The sequence below is a fragment of the Plectropomus leopardus genome, chromosome 12 (assembly GCF_008729295.1).
Source record: "Plectropomus leopardus isolate mb chromosome 12, YSFRI_Pleo_2.0, whole genome shotgun sequence".
NCBI lineage: Eukaryota > Metazoa > Chordata > Actinopteri > Perciformes > Serranidae > Plectropomus > Plectropomus leopardus.
The window spans coordinates 5285967-5302716 of record NC_056474.1 but is presented as its reverse complement, the minus strand read 5'-3'; the positions used below and the strand labels follow the sequence as shown (position 1 = coordinate 5302716).

The window sequence follows — 16750 nt, the reverse complement described above, 5'->3', positions numbered from 1 at the left end:
TGAGGTATTGGATGAGAATGGGACGTATGAGATTATGGCCATATGGACAAAAGGAGAACAATAAACAAAGCCTCTGGCTGCGGCAGTCACTGGCACGGAGGCATAAACACAATCCTTGTATTGGGGTGTATATTTCTGTCTACTACAGGAGAACCTAAGCTGTTCTGGGACCCCCCCCCTCAAGGTTTCTGTAATTCCATGGCTGCAAAAGGATGTAGATAAAAGTCATGTGGTCTTGCTGTTTTATTTGTTATAAATAACTTCAAAGAATTTCCAGCAAGTTGTGCTATAGGCAGGTACTTAGACTGAAAGAAAGGATTAGGAGCAGAAACTCAAATAAACCCAGCTGGCAAACCACTGCAACATACAGCATAATGTCAAGGTAAAAACATCAGCGACTTCACATCAATGCAAGCAAAAACTCGACTCAAGCGCTTGATTTACATTCTAAGGCACAAAAGCATCCGTCGATCAGTGTCAACACTTGTGATTTATGCTTGATTGTACCAAATAGAGCTACAAAAACACCATTAATCTAACCATTAACTGAAGAAAAGTGAAGCATTGCTTATTTTTTTAGGGGTAATGAGTGTGTGAGTAAGTGAGAAGCTGTTTTTAACACTGCTTTGACAATCTAAGCAGAGTCTTAAGGACAGCTCTAAACCAGAGCCAAACTCTCACGCTCGCAATCTCCCCTGCCGCATGGAGCCTGCGCCACAGATATTTCCTGAGGAAGGGCAACAAATTCAACACGCATTCTGTCTCTCCTTGATTCTCTCTCTCCCGCTTCCTCCCACTCTGACTCACTGTTACCTTTGCTATGAACAGCTTCTTAATAAGCAAGAGTCACTTGCAGACATTTTGACACACTCGCATCTAAAACTGAATCCAAAATAACCTTTCATCCTGAAACTATGACCTCAGTTTGGCTCATTATTGACTGTCTTATGATATGGCCACATGTGCGACAATCTGCCCTGAGATGACTGTGTTTGAACTTCAATAAACTATGATAAAGGAGCAAGCAGAAGATAATCACTGAAAATATTTGCACAAAGCTGAGGAGTTTGGGTCTGACTTTTGAGGTGTACACTTTCTCTTTTGCAAAATGTATTAAATTAAACCTCCTTATTCACAGCTTAACAGTTTTAAAAATATTATTGTCACCACAATTTTTCTAAAATCTTAGTGTGCATCCACAGACTTTGGTACCTGGTATTGTCCGAGGAGATGGAGTCTAAGTGCACACGCTCTTTAGGAAGATTTCTGGGCAGGTTCCGGACGAACTCAGCGTAGCAGTCCCCCGGTTCGTACAACTTGGCACTCTCGGTCAGGGCCTGGTAGTGGGCGGGGAGCGACACAGTCTGCTGCTGCTGCATCTGAAACCAGTTCACTGTCACCTGAGGAAGGACAGATTATTGACTGAGTGAGTGAGACTGGATGAATGAAAGAAAAGGTAAATGAGTAATAAAGTGATTGTAAATAGATAAAAAGACAAACACAAGTATAGACAGACATCCTTGCATGTGCTGTAGTTTCTTCTTTCTATTCAATATAAACAAAACAATTTAAATCAGAATATACAAAAATATTTGGTAAATTAACAAGATTGTGAACTTGACAAAGCATTTGGTTCGAACTTTCAGTACTTGAAAGATATCTGTTTATAAAACTCAATTCTGTGGACACAACTAGATTAACCAATCCCATCTTAAAAATTTGACTAAATTTGGAGCACCCAGGTACCCCATGTACAGAGGCTACATCCTTGATGCAGGTTCGATTCCAATATAGATTTAGTGTTGTTGTTCAGTGTTAGTCCTTGTATCTAGCATTGTACCTGTAACATATTTATATGAATAGACTAAATGTTTATGGATCAGGCTCCCAGGAAAGCAGCTCATTGAAGCCAATTCTTCCCAGTGGCCACTTGTGGGTTTGCCGCGAAACATCCTCTGCAACCCCAAACTTTCCCCCATAGACCACCATTATAACAGAGACATCTGTGAAACTGACACCTCCAACTGAAGTAAATCTGGAAGACAAAACATTTTTTTTGGTGTAGCTTGCAGGTGAGCAACTCCATTGGAATAAATAGGCGCCATCCTGGCATCCTGTGTCTCGGTATTGTTGTAAATCTGTGTGCTGGAAAGTTCAGTTTCCCCTCTCAGTTCATTGGCGTGTTAACAGGCTGCTATTATCATGTCCACTCACAGCTTTGAGTGTGAGGTCACACTGAAAGACCATCTCTCGGATTTGTGTGAGGATGGTGCTCTTGGCGTTGGCCAGATCCATCCTCCTGCCGCCTGCGTCAGCCATACAGCTCTGGTACTGGTCCTGTGCCTCCTCCGCCTGACCACAACAATGAATACAGAGAACAATATGAGGAGACGTGAAAGGAATGCTTAGTACAATGAGGGTGCAGGAATTCAACTGCAATGAACGGCTGCAGAGACAGATTTTGACAACTAATTATTTCCCCACTCTCTTCCCCTTTCTACCTTCTGCAGAGCCTCCTCCTCCAGCCTCCTCTTCTTCTCCAGCTGTTTGTTACCAGCATTAGGCTGCTCCTCCTGGGAGCGGTTGGTAGATGAGTGGGCTTTCTGGTACTCCTCTCTCCTCTGGGCCTTCAGTGCTCGTGCCTTACGCAAGGTTGCATCTGCCTCTTGCTGCCGAAACCACACAGATCGACCACAAAAGCCCATGTGACATTGGTGTGCATCAGTTATCATACACATAATCAGGAACTCCTTTGTGGTTGATTATCTTTGCACATATAGTGAGAGTAAAACTGCAAAACATCCAGGGAACTGAGAAATAGTGCAATTATGAAACCGCCAAGAGAGCAAAACAGATATGTTTCGATTCTTGTTCCCATCCAAAAGGCATATTCTTATATATCACAGATGATGCAAATTTAAAAATCTATTTTGTGTTTTTGCCAAATTGTATTCTATTAAATTAGCTATACTGGCATTAATGTTATCTGACAATTTCCTGGCTGACCACAGTTTGACATTTATTGTGGAATGCTGCTTTCTCTGTAATGCAAAAAGGAAGACGGGACACTCTGCCATCGAGCCAATAATGTACATCATCAAGACGCACTCGCTACATACCATTTTCTTTTGCTCCCTCTGCCACTGCTCCTTGATGTCTTTCCTCAACTTGTCGAGTTCATTTTTACGGGCCAGAAGAGGCTGAGAGGAGATGAAAGGTCAACAATTACATTGAGGCACACAATCTCAAAAGGGCTTTTTTTTTCTCAAAGACTTAACATTAAAGATAATTCATAAGAGGTGCTGGTTTTCTGATCGGCTATTACTGTTACAGTTTATCACCGTTGCTGACTAGAAGACTACAGGAAGACCTTTTTACTTCATTTGTTAGAAGTATTGGGTGTTGGCCAGAGAATAATGTGATAACAAAACATAAATAAAGATAAACTAAATGTCATCATCATCACTTCCTCATGTTAAAAATTTTGCCCTGTACTTTGAGGGAACAACATTTTGCTCAAGAGGCTCAGTCACAGTCTTTTCTGAGTCTATTTTACTGTAGGTCTTTATTTTTGTGCTCTCAATGTTCATCAGTGTCGAAGGAAAAACAATTATGCCTCTGTTCCACACGACAGCCACCGCCTGCAAAATGCTTTGAAGTACACCCAGCTGGGTTACAGTCGACGTCTTGCTGCTCACCTGCATGAATTTATTGGTCTGAAGAGCCATTGCAGTTTGAATAAGCAGCTGTTTGTATTCAATGTCGTTCTTGAATGTGGAAACGTAGATGTCACTGAAGGGCATGTAGTCCTTGAACAAACGAAATGAAGAAATTGACATCAGAGTAACACTGACATATGATCATTTGTTTTAATTAGATATGAGGTAACTGCACATTATACATAAATATTTAGTTACCTGTTGACTTGCCAGTGCCTTTGCAGATTCTGCCATTTTGGCATAACTTTTGGCATATTCAATATCTGAAAGAGAAATAGTTGTACAAAAGGGTAGGGAATTAATCACTGTCAACTAATGATTCATTTAAAAAAATAAAGAATAAAATAAAAAAGCATGTCATGTTTCTCACAAAATTAGAATCTATATCTGACAATGTTTTTTTTTTTAATGTGTGTGTGTCCCTTTTTTTAACTAAGCTGTGTCCCCACTCTTAATTTAAATTTGAGCGTGAGCTGGATAATTGAATTATCAATCCAGTCAGAGCTGATCAGATCGATGGATGAGAGGAGCAGCTGCTGCTGAGGTAAGTGAAAGCAAACTTTTCGACCCAGCGCAATGAACTGCTAAGTTCAGCTTTCACTCTGTCATATGTTCTGACGCTCCATCTGTGCCCAGAGTACGTGCTGCACTTCGAGACAGTCCAGCTCCAAAATATAAAATCAATATTATCTTGCAATTGTGTTTTATTGACATTTCGAAAATGTTGCTTAACTTTTGGCCAAATCTGTCATGAAAACCACCTTGTCTTTAGTGTGTGTGCATGTGTGTGCATGTACTCCCGCCGAGTCGGCTGTCCCTTTTACACAGACATGGTTTCAGCGTTGTTACTGCCTCTACTGCGGCTTAACAGTGCAACAACTATGTCCACCCCATTTCCATATTTGTAACTTTTATACAAAATGGTGAGTCAAAATAAGGCAGAACATTCCCACCTTGATCAGGCTGTTTAAAAGGGGCTAAACTCTATGTAGTTGTGAAAATGCATATATAGTAGAGCCATAGCATATCTATAATTGAAATTAATATTACTGAACATAGCAGCTAAATGTGTAGATGTGTTTGAACAAACCCTCTATATTTGGAGTTTACATGTGGGTATAAAGGAGTGAAGCCCTTATTCCCGCCTGACTCAGTTACGTACCTTCTGGAAAACCAAATTGCCACAACTAAATGGCTGTAAAGTGCTCTCAAACACTTCTGAACTCTAACCTTAATTAACAGTCAAAAGGCTTAAAATGGCTCAGGGGTCTATTTTCAAAATGTTACTTCAGTGGTGGGTCACATGCAATTTACAGATAACTGTAAGACTTGTTTCCACTGCACTGAAGCACAAAATGGGGTGAATTTTTACCAACAAATTTATCAATCATCACTTCCATTCTGTATAAACTCTTGGTGCAGTAGTCCTGTTTTGCAATCTAATGTACAATCGGTAGTCAAAAAGTCGTACCCATAGCCAGCCGTTTCTCCATCCAGGCCAGGAGATCTTTGATATACTTGGACCAGGCCTTGGCGTAGAGCAGAGCGGACTCCACCCCGCTGTCATTCTTCTGCAAAGTCAAGTCAACTTCTTCCTCCCGTGACAGCAGCACCTCTGGGCCTGTAGAGTCAACAGAGAGGAGACACACATATCAAAACAAAGTGAACCCAAACACATGGCATCAAGAAAATTGCAGAGTGTTGGATTGATGTGTCTCAGCTCTACTATCCCAACAGACGTGTGTGGGAGGTAAAAGAAAAAAAAAAACATTCAGGTTAAAGTGGACAGTGTAGGAGGATATGAAAGTGCTGGGCATCTTTTCAAATAGCGTTATTTTCTTTTTACTGGTTACACTGTGATGCACCTCTCCCAGTCACCCGCCATCTGATTTAACACAAACCCCATGTGTTTCCCATCCCACACGGAACTACTCCTAAACAGGCAAGGAATGTCAGAAATGTGGACGGAGAGGGGAAAACGAGCAGCTAGTATGAAAAAAGCAACAGAAATAACAGGGGTGGAAGCAGAGGCTTCGGGCGGGTCTACCTCAGGCATTCAAGATACCAGAGCTTAAATCACTCTGTTAACTCACTAGCTGACACTCCAGACTGCCCTGGGCTACAAAGCAATCATTAAATGCTTTGTTATGCAACCATTAATAGCTAAAGCATTTCAGGTTTAATTTATTCCAGATTTTTGCTCAGAAGTAAATGACAGAATCTGAAAAACACTTACCCACAAGGTCATTTTTCTCCGAAACATACCCCTCAGGATCCACACAGAGATTGTCAAAAGACTGTGAAAAAGACACTTCCGATTATAAGGAGTGAATCGCAGACATACAATCAAAGTTAGACATCAGAAGCAACTGGGTTTTCAACACCCCAATTAAGAACAGAAAGAAAGTCTTTTGAGGTTTTTAAATGGAGGCGTTGTAAAATTGCTGCTTTAACTGCACCCTTTGGAAAACTGTCATGTTTGAAAACAAAAAATAGCAAGGCCTGAAAGCTGGAAAAAGAAAGATAATGTCTCACCCTGCTTCTCCTGGTCTGGGGGATCCCCAACCCTGAGCCGCTGTCCACATCTCCCATAAGGAAGTCAGAAACTCTGAGGGGTAGATGTATTATAGATGTATGTCAGAAATGCAGCTCGGTGTGGTAAATTAGGGATGTTCCTTACAACAAATTGACTTTTTAACAGATTTAAACTCACATTGTCTGACAAGATTTGCATATTTCAAATGCAGAAATGTGTGCAGTTGTGCACCGTGCATCATAAACATTGCACGATATCCTACAAAGCAACTCACTAAATGAAAGTTGATGAATAGCAATTATTGAAGACAATATCCTTTAGGAAAATAAACCTTTGAAAAATGTCCCTGATTACAACAACAGCATTTTATTGGATAATCACAATCGTATAAAATAGAATAATCTAAACATTATATTTGACCGACTAGCGTTTCTAGTGTCAACTAGCAACGGTAGCAGTGACTAGTCAGATAATTCGCCACATCTCTAGACCAAACTGCAATCTATTCAGTAACCAAGGGGTTTAAAAAAAATGCAACTGTGAAGAACACTATTGTTTACTCTGACTGGAAAACAGCAGATCTACAATTCAAAACAAATACACCAAGGACAGAAAGATTTATGACAGATTTAAGATTAAAGACTGACTAAAGTCAGCCCTGCTTTTCTTACACAAGAAAACCCTAGTGGTGTTGAAAAGCATACAAGCATTGTACTCACACATTGCCGAATGTGAATGCCAAAGTGTCAATGGATGTGTGTATCTCGCCAAATATAGCTTTTGTGTTTTCTGGAGTCACTTCCTTGAAGTTAATGCCTGCAGAGAGTGATAAAATACACAAGAACTTCAGCCAAAATTGAATGGTATTACAAACCAGCTTATGCAAACACAATGATTCAACAAGTGTATTAACACAGCTGGGCCTGTGTGTGGCTGGGCGATGAGGCCTTATCCACCGATATAATAAACACATGCACTGTAGATCAAAACCAACAACAATGTATTAAATGCAGTAGGGCTGTAAAATTCTGGTCGACTGGTTGATCGTTTAGTCATACTCTTGTCAGACCAAATTTTCATTGGTAGGACAAGACCGCGTGTGTTTCTTTTCCCAGTTGAAAATGGCAGTTGTTGTTGTTCAGCTATTATATTTGTCCTCTGTGATGGTTGGTCTTAGCTGAGTTTGTCCTGCCCCTTCTCCACTGTGATTGGACCGCTGGTGTAAAGTGACAATTGTGGCATTTTACCCAAAGTTTAACATTTTTCAACTCTTATTTCAAATAGGCAATCTGCTAATAATCACAACAGATTTATTATACTAGGTCTAAGATTATTATTATTTCACTATGTCTATTATTACAGCTTTTGTGTTTTCTGGAGTCACAAGTCTAAGATTTGTATTATTTTACTAAGTCTATGATTTTTCTCATCGGTCCTGTTCAACGCTTGAAAACTGGTGAGAGACTTATGGATACAGCTTAGGTGAAAAAGCATTACGGTGCACAGTTTATTTTCAGATAACATAACATTGGAGAAGACATGTATTTTTTACTCGAGGCATTCCACTTGCCTAAACAGAGTTAACTTGCCCTGGGATAGTGTTGATGCTGAGCTCTGAAAAAAACGCCTTGGGTCGATTACACTCAGTGCAATGTGGCATTTTAGTTAATCTAGATATCAGAAGATTGTTTTTTCCCCACTGACTAATCAATTGGTTGAAGAGTTGGTAGAATTTCAGTTGACAAAGACTTTCTTTCATTTTGTTTACTTTCTGCAGTCAAAACTAATAAGAGGCCATAGTTAACTGTTTGGCTTTTGTGGGGGAGCTGTTAATCACCTCTTCAAGGGCTAAAGTTGTTTCAAGTAAGTGTTGACATTCCCCTCAATGACAGACAAAAAGTTAAGCCCTCTGAGTAGTTACACAAGGTCAAGAGTCTTAAAGACAACACTATGAAAACAGCTTAAAATCCACAACCGTTAGAGCAGAAGCAGTCTTAGGCAATGATGACAGTCAATGTCTTCCCACCAACTCAGAAATGTCTTCTTTGACACAGCTTTTGAGGATCTTCAAGGATGGATATTCAAGAAATATTCAGAAAAAATCCCAAATTTTCCCTCCTTTGTTCCAGTGTATTATAATCCCACAGGCCATCTTCCATGTCGATCATGCACAGAAGAGACAATCCATTGTATACACTCTTTATTTTGGGATCTTCTGACGGCAAGACGTCCACCTGTTTTTGAACTGTAGGGCCATCGAAGCTTCGCAAATCTTCAAGAATGTGTGCACAGAGCTTTCCTTGTCAGAGAGAAGTTTACTCAGCAAGAGGACATTTGCAGAGAGCAATCGAAGGAACCGAAGACGCAGTGAAATCCGACTAAGCCGAGTACTTCCTGTCTGCCCGCAACAGGAAACACTCACACAGCTTGAGTTCTGTGACATGTAACACTACACATACTTTTGACAACACTTACCTTTTCTCTCTGTCACCTAACATTGTGGTTCAGTAACTGGCACCCAAAAAAAAAACAAAAACACAGCTCTAATCAGTTCCAGTTTCCAGTCTGCTTTCTAGCTTTTGTGCTTCCATTTTTTCTTCATAAGAGCAAATTCGATCCATGTCAGTGGTGGCTGGGTAATTGTAAATTTCCAACCTACGACAAAGCGTAGAAGGGTCATGGCATCCTGGGATGGGGAGGGAACCCTACGGTCCAGGAGAGATTCTTGAGGACACCAGAAGAGAGAGGGGAGAAGGCGAGGTGCAAGCCTCTCTGCCGTGCACCTCCCTGGTCCTGAATGCTAGCGTACAACTCTGCGCTGACTTCTTCCTCAGGACATCCTGTGGGTCTCATAACAATGATTCCAGAGCTCAGCCCCCCTTGTCACGATTGAAATATGGAAACTGCATAATTCAAGTACAGGCGCCATTGTTTCTCACGGTTGAGCCGTAAATGGGACAGTTAACCCCTGAAAAATGTCTATAGTGAGTTAAAAGCATGTCATGATGTTCTGATGATTGTGGCTTAATATCACATGATTTATCAGGTGTGATAGGCCATTCAAAAAATAATGAACCCTTTGAGACCTGGACATCACTTTACTTGTGCTGCTCTAAGAATCCTTTCGCAATTTATTTAAAACCTTTGAACATTGGTGTGATTTCTTTAAAATAACATCAAGAAAAGGCATTAAGCAACTTTGTGAGAAATGTTCCACAAATGTAAAGTAATTAGTAGATTTGAATATTTTTTAAGCTAGGGAAAAATGTCTCAGAAAAAGGGTGGAGGATAAAAATCTATGTTATAATCATCATAATAACATATTTAAAATTATGTTACAGAATTCTTATATTTTTATGGAATTTTTTCAAGTCTAGTTTGTCTTGTTTGGGGTTTTTTGTTTCAGTCTTTATAATGTTTTTTGTTTGTTTTGTTTTAAATAATTTCTTGCTAATTTTTCGGTCATTTCTTTTTCAGTTGCTCTTTGCCTTCTTCCCTTTTTTTTGGAAATCAAGACATTTTTTGCTCAAGTCTCAGAAGGTTAAATATAATAAATGTATTAGTGAATTGGTTAAAGTGATTAGTAAACTGAAAAAAAATGCAGAAAAGAGTGACCATTGTGTGCTTTTCCTAGGTTAAATAAATCTACAATAGGTTTATCTGAACAGGGACTGAAAAATGATTTTGACATACAAGATTAATTGCAGTAAACAAACACACTCTGTCAGCTTCAAGCATTTTCCCCAGACAAAGGGGGGCAGAGCGCAGGGAAAGAATTTCAATAAGTTGAGGAAGTTGACACTTTTATTTCAGTGCCCTGCAGTTTTTCACTTGGAGGAGGGGAAAATCAACACTCTCAAAATGTGATCAGGGAAAGAAACCCCGTCTGGGTCTGGCTTGAACCAGAGTCTGTGAGAAGATCATATCTTCGATGACACACAAACAGAGAAGGAGCATGGGCAATAGAACAATAGCCCTCTCTGTCTGAACATCAAACTCTTCGCATCATTCGGCTGAGTGGAGCTGATCGTGTTTTTAACATTTTCTGGGTAATTAAAATGTGCAGTTTCAGGTGAATAACAACAGCAGGGGAAGAGTCTGAGTGGATAACATCTACATGTAAATGGCATTTGAAACTGGTTAGGCAACCATGTGTTTGGAGAGGGAGGGAGGGAGGATTTCTTTCCAGTAAATTCTGGCAGCTGTCCAAATGCCCCAGGTGTCACGAGCATCAAAGGGCAACATGAGTGAGGAGACGACACACTCTGAAGACACAAGAGACACACGAGGCCTGTTATCATCCAAACCTTTGAGTCTACATCTCTGATGTCTCCCTGATTCATTCTTCTCTCAGCCTCTCCTTTTCAGCCCTCCTCTGGCTTGCTGACTGTGTCAATATTGTGTTACCTACTGGCCATTAGGGGACTGTCCATCCAGGACGTGTGATGATGTAAGGCACCCCCTTGTGGACGGCAAATTTCCAAGTTACTGTGTTTTCTGCAGGACTTAATGACAGGGCTTTCCTTAATAAATAGGAAAACTGGCACGCTGCACTACCGTTCTGTGCAGGTGCATCATCGTTCTTGGTCGTTAGTATATTGATGCACATTTTCGGTGAGATTTTAGCAAAGGAATTTAATAAATATCTCGGGAAGTACTTGTTCCTGAAAGTGATAAACTCGCCATACTCAAAAATTTTGGTAAAGCCTTGATAAGTCGTTTATGAAGAATGCGAATGTATATACGGTGGCAGGAATGAATAAGCGTGTACTTCTTTCTACTCCTTTTCGAACATGTTATATTTACGTTTAAGTGGCTTGAGTATTTGTAACTGAGAGTGATGTATAGGTTTCGTGTAGGCCTTTTTTTCCCTTTTTGTTTTTGTTCATTGGACTTGGCTTTTATTCTTCATTCACTCATTCATTAAGTATTTTTGTATTTAGAGATGCACCAATCCAAATTTTTCTCTTTCAATCAAGATTAAATACCTCTACTCAGGATATCTGAGCGCTCTCTTGTTCTCAAATGTCTGTAAGCCTCAGCCAGTTTTTACTGGGATCAGGACAACACTGAATTTCTTTTGGATCAAAGGCACCCTGATCCTGCTAAAAACGTTTTGGACTTCACAAACTGAAAGTTTGATCCAGATCAAAATCAGGACGGGATTACATGATCTAATCCGATTTCAGATTTTTTTTCAGCCTATTTTCAGGATTTGATCCTATCTAATAGCCAAAATCCAACCAGATTTCTTCTTCTCCCCCCCCCCCCCCAAAACAATTTGCAGTTCCCATATTCTAATTGAAATTGCTGAAAATCTTGATCATCACTGAAACGTATATCATGCAAGAAAGCCAATAAAAACAAACTGAATGGCTAAAGTTGTCATATTGACATTTAAGGTGTGTTGACTGATTAATGACGGCGACTCCTCTATTGAGTAACATAAATCATTCCACCTTAATAGATGCCGGAAGCAGGCATGTAGCCTTTCAGCATCACAGTGAATTAAGTATTTTTTTTATCACTTTATAGCTGCTAACTGTTCACTAGTAAACTGAAACTAAAAGTAAACTGCAGCGAAAGATCTTTTCATTTTATGGTTACAGCTGACTAATGTTTGTAAACTTGTGACTGAGGGTGTGTCATATCAGACTGTGCACAATAATACCAGTGTAAATTTTAACATGATAAGAAAAATCAATACTTCAGCATTTTAGACCCTTTTAGCATCTTGTTGCTCAGAGTTAAGTCATTCATCGACTCCTCTGTCAGCAGCACAGCATTTCTCTCTCCCTCCTCTCTCAGTGTGTGCATGCAGGAATTGGTGTCATCAGGCCGTCTTTGCCATAAAGTGAGCCTACGCGATGCTACACATAAACTACATATACTTCACAACCTGTCAGAATAATTACAGTTGTCTGTGTGTACGTGTGTGTCTGATGTTTGGTGCTGAGTGACACACGTTACAGCTGAAAGAGCAGAGCGTGGAAGAAAAAAAAAAAAACGTTTCCTTTTTGGATTCTTCCAAAAGATAAAAAAAAATCACCTGTTAATTTATTTTATATATATTTAGCTAAATATAGATTAAAGGGTATATATTTTTTGGGATTCAGTATTTATAAATGTACAAACTGAATATTTGATGGCAATGTATTACATTTATGCTGATTTATTAAACTATAACACTTATTTTGTTGCAACTGTATGAAATTCAGAATAAAATATTCAGTATTTTGCCCTATCCTGAAGAATATTGTTACCACAAAAATATCCTGATAATATTTTAGGACCACATCGCTCGACTCTACTTGCCACTGTAGAAACAGTGTTTACATAATCTTCTAACACGTGCACACATGCATGTGCCTTAAGGAGCACAGTAATTAAACAAAGCACTACACCTCTGCCTAAACAGCCTCATACTGGATTGGTGCGTCACTATTGGGATTATCAGAGGGAATTTTTTTAGTGCCTCAGAAATGTAGGAATTTTAGGAAAACTCCTGTGTTTTACAGCTTTAAAAAATGATATAACTGGTGGAAAAATTGTGAGTTAGACTTTGCTGGGTGTCATGATGCCTGAAATAAGGTCTGTGATTTACACAAGCTGAAGAGACTTTCACATTTTGATTGTTGATGTTAAACACCTTAGTTAATACCCCACACATGGATTTTGAAGATTTCATGTAAAAGGCAGTTGCTAACGAATGGCTGAATGAGATGACAGAGCGTCATCAAATCGAACACAGCTCTGCAGCCTCATTGTGGAAGGGATGTTAAATGATGCGACTGTGATGTCGTTCGTTATAGCCAATGTTAGCTTTTCACCTCTGGCGATTGCATTTAGGACTCAAAAACTCAAAAGTGGTGCTCATTTGTGAGGATTATCTTGCTAAACAAAACAAAAATGTTTGTTTGCCACTGAATTTGTTTTCTGCAGTAATTCAAAATCCAATTTTAAAAAAAACCCATCAGCTTTTTGACGAGGGAACCACGGTGACACTAACTTCCAGGTCAGCGTACAGAAAAGTGTCATCCCTGGAGCAACTCTACTAAAGTTAGTCTCGACAATACCAATAATTCCTATCGCCGATCTAACAGCGGATGTCTTTTGTTTCCTTTTTGCATTCTAAACATTGTCAAAGCACTAGTCAATGGACTACAGATGCAGACATACCATCTTCTGCATTCTTTAAGAGTAGGTTACAACTCAGATATTGAGATAAGGCAGGTGAGCTGTAAGACAAACACACACCTCACAAAAACCAGGAAAAGAATGAAGACACGTGGATGTGCTTGACCGACAAGCAGCCTGCCAAGGGGCCTCCGCGGTCGCTGAAATATGGAATGCAAATTACAGCCGTGAAGTCTCCTCTGTAGAGATTCTTGTGTGCGAGAGGAGTGAAGAAATACCATTGCAGCGGATCACGTTTCTAGCAGACTGAACTTGTGAGTTGAGATTCCTTTTATTTGTATTCATTCAGGAGACGGGACATAGATCTGTTGCTGTAGGAGTAATAACTTCTCATATTGTGACCTTTTAGAAACAAATCTCCTCGCCAACTCTAACCAAGAACAAAGCAATAAAATATGACTGCAGGGTGTTTCCCACACTAGTCTGGAAGACTGACGTAGACCCTTAGCCTGAACAGTGAGATTTCATGCCAAGATATTTGAGCATCATGTGGGCGCCTGTGTGTTTTTACCTGTATGTCTGTGTGCGTCCATGCATGCTTGTGAGTAATTACTGACCTTTGACCTTGGCAATGACGGTGCCAGCCGCTCCCAGGATGTCTACAGAGTTGAGGGTCTGATGTTTGCCTATGACGGCCTTGAGGACGCGGAGAAGCTCTGCCAAACGTTCCTGCACCACCTTCTGAAGACTTTCGGGATTCTCTGGAAGAGAGAGTGCACAAGTAGGTCAGCCAGGTTAAAGGGATAGTTCATATTTTTTTAAAGTGGGGTTGTATGGGGTACTTATCCATACACAGTATATCACATACAGGAGATCAATCGGCACACCCACGGTTTGGGGAGACAGGCAGGAGTCCAACATGGAAGCTAAGCACTCTACTGCTATAGAGGAGTCAGCAACAAAATGTATTTTAGCCGCATGAAAAAGTTCCACCTAAAAAACTTAATATCAGTTTAAGTGTATGCTATATTAAGAGTATTTTTACTGCTTAATGTCACACAGTGATTACAAAGTGAAAAATGAAGCCGCCACATTGCTGTTTTCAAAGCCAGACTCCTGTGTGACTTCGGTGTTAAAAAAAAAGGTTGTTCAGATTCACTAAAGTCACACAGCCAACACGAACTAACAAACTGATCAAAGCAGTGTAAGACCTGCAGTGTTCAGCAAACTAAAAATACTGTTTTTGTCAATGGACTCTGGTGGCTTTAAGAAGAGCCGAGGGGAACTGAAGCTGTTAATGGCTTCCCTGTCAGGATGGGCTGTCTGATGGAAAGGTAAAGTGGTGAAAATATGTTCAATACAGCGTACACTTAAACTGATATTGATTTGTTATGTAGGACTTTTTTTAGGTGGCTGAATTCTGTTTTATCGCTGACCCCATCGACAGCGGTACATTACATGGTTTCTGTGTCAGACTTCAAACTGTTTCTCCAAAATGAGGGTGTACTGACTTCTACTGTTTGTAATACATTTACTAAGAAAAAGCACCTCACACAACCCTTTAGGTCATGTAAGCATCAAGATCCTGACAAAAAGATTCATTTAATCCAGAAACCCAAGTGCCATGCACAGTTTGCAATCACGCATTTTCATCTATTAGTCAAAGTCACCACCATCACACTACATTTTGAGTCACAGATCAAAGAAGTTCTTGGCATTCTTTTTGTCAAAGCCACAAACGTTATATGAAAAATATTTTGTCATTCTGAAACTATGAAACTGTCGTCTTTGTCTGATCCAGATGATTCCTTCAGGGCAGCTAACACAGTACATGTTCTATTATGTTTCTGTGCCTCCAGATAAAAAGTGGAAGACAGTTTTGGTTGAGAGGCAGTGACTAACTCAGTTGTTGCGGCATAAAACTACTGTGATGCAACCTCTTTTCTGCTTCCTCCAGGCAGAGTTACACCATGTACAGCAGAAAACGCATGTGTCTATGTAAACAGGTCACAGTATGTCAGTCACAGTTACAGCGCTCTCACACAGGTAGAGCTGATGAATACAGAAATGATGACGCGTTGTTCGTGCTTCTGCGGTCACAAGTGAGACAAAGTCACACTTGTACTTTAAAGAAACGCCCCAGTTAACATAAAAAACACAGATTTTATCTGAGTCAGTCAGTTAAAAGTGACAGCTAAGTGCTATGTTTTTTATTTTTCCTGCTTAAGCAACGAATAAACACAACTGTAGTGCAGAGTTTATGTATGATACAATTTGTTAAATGCAATCTAATAAAAGAACACACACATTAAATAAGGGTGAAGAAATTACATTTTAGAGGTGAGTGCAGTGGTGAACATGGTAGTTAGTAACCTTTACACGCAGCAATCTGAAGACAGTGTGAGCAGCAAAAAAAAAAAATAATAAAGTTGAGGGAGATCTTTCCATTACCAGTGAGGTTTTAGAAGATGACACTTGAGGAGGAACAAAATGTATGAAATGCCTTTAAATCACATCCATCCCTTTATTTTACAAACCATATCACACTCCATCAGTTACTCTGCTATGAAAGTTATGCTTTTCCTGTAGGACCACGCAAAACGGTGAAGGGTTGTACATCATTTATCTGCATCATTTATCTGATTGTGAGCACTTTTAAAATCAGTGTTACATTGTGTTTTTCAGACAATAAAGCTTTATCAAAAAATAACTTTTTAACCCATCAGCCAATAATATGAATATAAAAAAATTACCAGCCGAGCTCATTTTTTTAGACTTAGAGTGTTAAGCCCTATTTACACAGAAATCGCTCTACAGGGCGGCTAAAAAGTCCCATCTTTATGCCTCCTTAGCATTTTTACAAAAGAGCCAAATAACAGCTGCACCGTACCGCTCCAATGTGTGATTTTAGACAGCATGACAGCAACACGGAAGCAAAAGAGGCTCAACAGGAGTGACGGTTAACACAACAGCACCTGCCTCTAGTGTGACAGATCATATATGTGTCTGCAGAATAAAAGAACAACTTGGACTGGACTTTATTGTTTTCCCAATTTACAGACAGTGTTCTTCTTTGAGTTAGCCACTAACTGCTATTATCTGCTTTTTAAATCTCCCACATCACTAAAACGTCACACCCATCCTGCTGGCTGTCCCTTTTTATACAGACACCATTTAAATGTTTTGTTTGTACCTCTAGAGGTGGCTTGAAAGCGAGACAAGTCTGTCCCCTGATTCTACGACCATACCTTTAAATACAGAGCAGTGAAGCGGCATGATGGTATGATATTCCCGCCTTTAACAGGCAGTGTAAAAGGGACTTGTGTGTCAAGCTAGATAGCAGAAAAAGCCCATAAAT

General features: G+C 39.9%; 1 protein-coding gene across 2 annotated transcripts in view; it reads right to left on the bottom strand.

Moving 5' to 3' along the window:
* LOC121951374 (rho GTPase-activating protein 29-like) overlaps positions 1-16750 on the bottom strand; it is a 44733-nt gene that overhangs the window by 10127 nt on the left and 17856 nt on the right. The window contains exons 3-13 of one of the 2 annotated variants that reach the window (XM_042497674.1): positions 14010-14153; positions 6975-7071; positions 6255-6327; positions 5956-6016; positions 5191-5340; positions 3918-3982; positions 3699-3809; positions 3120-3200; positions 2502-2669; positions 2215-2352; positions 1213-1400 (exon numbers count right to left, since the gene is read on the bottom strand). In XM_042497674.1, the coding sequence (XP_042353608.1) occupies positions 1213-1400; positions 2215-2352; positions 2502-2669; positions 3120-3200; positions 3699-3809; positions 3918-3982; positions 5191-5340; positions 5956-6016; positions 6255-6327; positions 6975-7071; positions 14010-14153 (1276 nt within the window). Of the gene's footprint in view, positions 1-1212; positions 1401-2214; positions 2353-2501; positions 2670-3119; positions 3201-3698; positions 3810-3917; positions 3983-5190; positions 5341-5955; positions 6017-6254; positions 6328-6974; positions 7072-8730; positions 9046-14009; positions 14154-16750 lie in introns of those variants that run through there. The other variant, XM_042497675.1, reaches the window with a different exon arrangement.